Source organism: Ammodytes marinus (genome assembly GCF_949987685.1).
Source record: "Ammodytes marinus genome assembly, contig: scaffold_241, whole genome shotgun sequence".
Lineage (NCBI taxonomy): Eukaryota > Metazoa > Chordata > Actinopteri > Uranoscopiformes > Ammodytidae > Ammodytes > Ammodytes marinus.
In genome coordinates this window covers 32501-35000 of record NW_027648457.1, presented here as the reverse complement: position 1 = coordinate 35000, position 2500 = coordinate 32501, and the positions used below count along the sequence as shown (strand labels likewise).

The 2500-nt window shown below is 45.8% G+C and overlaps 1 protein-coding gene across 1 annotated transcript in view; it reads right to left on the bottom strand.

The window, feature by feature from the left end:
- Positions 1 to 2500, bottom strand: part of myo5b (myosin VB) — a gene marked incomplete at its 3' end in the record, with an annotated part of 57653 nt that overhangs the window by 27081 nt on the left and 28072 nt on the right. Inside the window, exons 10-11 of the mRNA XM_080054386.1 lie at positions 1803 to 1912; positions 674 to 805 (exon numbers count right to left, since the gene is read on the bottom strand). Coding sequence (XP_079910512.1) covers positions 674 to 805; positions 1803 to 1912 — 242 coding nt within the window. The remainder of the gene's footprint in view (positions 1 to 673; positions 806 to 1802; positions 1913 to 2500) is intronic.

The following is a 2500-nucleotide window of genomic DNA, read 5'->3' as shown; positions in this document are numbered from 1 at the left end:
AAAGAGGAGGAGATTTGGAACGCAGGGATAGTAAAGATTTCTTTTCATATCAGCCTGAGTGAAGGTCTCTATCTGCTTAACTGCTGATTTATGTAGCTCTTTTCTGGTCACTCAAAGCGCGTTACAGAGTTCCAGGTTCCATTCATTCACACACAGTCAGTGCGTTTCCATGGCACAACTAGATTGGATTAAGACATATATTGAACTAGACACTCGAACGGACCGTGTCACTTGTCTGAGTATACATGGCCTTTCAGAGAATCGGATAAATGTCCGATGCATGGCTGTCTCCAACAAGTGGTTTTAGAGCCACGTCCGGTTCCCTTACGGCAATAACACTACTATTTTTTTACGTCGTCTCCTTCCACTTCCTTGTGAAATCCTCCTCAGGGATTCTCCAGCAGGCGCAGAACGAGAACTCAGATATGCGATGTCCGATCCCTGTATACATGCAGAGAGAATGCCGACTATGAACGAGTTATCTAGGTGTTCTTATCCGACTTCTCTTGTCCGTTATTGTGCCGATTTGTGTGCGAAGTAGATCGGATAAAGGTGTTTACATGCAGTTTACAAGTCCTGTTGAAGTCTTATTCCTTTAGTTACCCGAGTAGGAGTCTGCATGGAAACGCACTGAGTGATACTGGTGGTATAAGTTGTTAGTGAAGGTGTGTACCTGCTTGACGGGCATCTTCTTGACGTATGTCTCTGAGGTGGTGGTTAGCTTCCTGTTGCACAGCCAGTGTTCCATCTGCTTCAGCTCTACGCCCAGCAGACGACAGAAGTGCTTCAGGTGAGGGTCGTCCTTCTGTGAGGAGAATAATGATAATATAAATACATGAATAAAGAGAGAGAGAGAGAGAGAGAGAGGGATGGATGGAGGGATAGAGAGAGAGAGAGAGAGGGATGGAGGGAGGGAGGGATAGAGAGAGAGAGAGAGAGGGGGAGAGAGAGGGAGAGAGAGAGAGGGATGGAGGGAGAGAGAGAGAGGGAGAGAGAGAGAGGGTGGGGGGACAGAGAGAGAGAGAGGGATGGAGGGAGGGAGAGAGAGAGAAGGTCGTCCTTCTGTGGGATAATAATGATAATATAAATACATGAATACCTCAAGTCAATTAACACAGAGAGAGAGGGAGGGAGAGAGAGAGAGGGAGAGAGAGAGGGGGGCAGAGAGAGAGGGAGAGAGAGGGGGGACAGAGAGAGAGAGAGGGTTGTCCTTCTGGAAGGAGAATAAATACATGAATACACTCACATAGAGAGAGAGAGAGAGAGAGAGAGAGAGAGGGGGGGACAGAGAGAAAGAGAGAGAGAGAGAGAGAGAGAGAGAGAGAGAGAGAGGGGGACACACACGCACACACACACACACACACACATACACACAGAAATACAGAGAGAGAGAGAGAGAGAGAGAGAGAGAGGGGACACACACACACACATACACACAGAAATACAGAGAGAGACAGACAGACAGACAGACACACACACACACAGAAAGACCCACACGCGCGCGCACACACACACACACACACACACACACACACACACACACACACACACACACACACATACAGAGAGTTAAAGAGAAAGACACACCGACGCATACAAAGAGAGAGACAAAGACACAAAAACACATAAAGTGCTTTGACATGTAATTCATGATCATCAGAGGAAAAATGAGACTTTCAGAAATATTTAAGAGTTCCTCGTGGCTACTTTAATGGTAACATTTTTTGAACATTGTGTGTGTGTGTGTGTGCGTGTGCGTGTGCGTGTGCGTGTGTGTGTGTGTGTGTGTGTGTGTGACGTACCGTGATGTGGCAGGACTCTCCGTCTCTCTCTGGAGATATTTCTACATTTCCAAGATGGAGGATCGAGGCCACGATCTTAAAGATGCTGCTCTGACTGCTGTCCTTTATACCTGCACACACACACACACACGCACACGCACACGCACACACACACACACACGCGCGCGCATACGCACACGCACACGCACACACACAGTTAAAGTTTAAAGGATTTAAAAAGTAGCTACACAGAACTTTTAAATATTTCTGAAACAGTCAAATTTTTTCTCTGATGATCATAAATTACAGAAAACAGAAAACGAGACCATCAGTGCAAAGAATGATATTAGCAAGCAACATACTAGTTTACAGAGCCTAGGCTGTGTATTAACACTGGATCTTTTTATCAGCGCACACACAGTACAGACAGGTAGTGGATCATGAGGAGATATTCACTGATTTTGATAAAAAAGCGATTTTGACAACAACCGTTCTCCAGAATCCCTGACTACACCTTTACATTAAACTGGTACGTAAACAAAGGGCCCAACGTAGCTAGTAACACACCAATTTACAGAGCCTAGGCTGTGTATTAACACTGGATATTAGGTGATTTAGACAACAAGCGTTCTCTAAGAGTGGCATATAATGATGCCATGAGGTTGTTGCTGCGTATTCCTAGGTGGCACAGTGCTAGCCAGTTATCTGTGTCCTCTAAT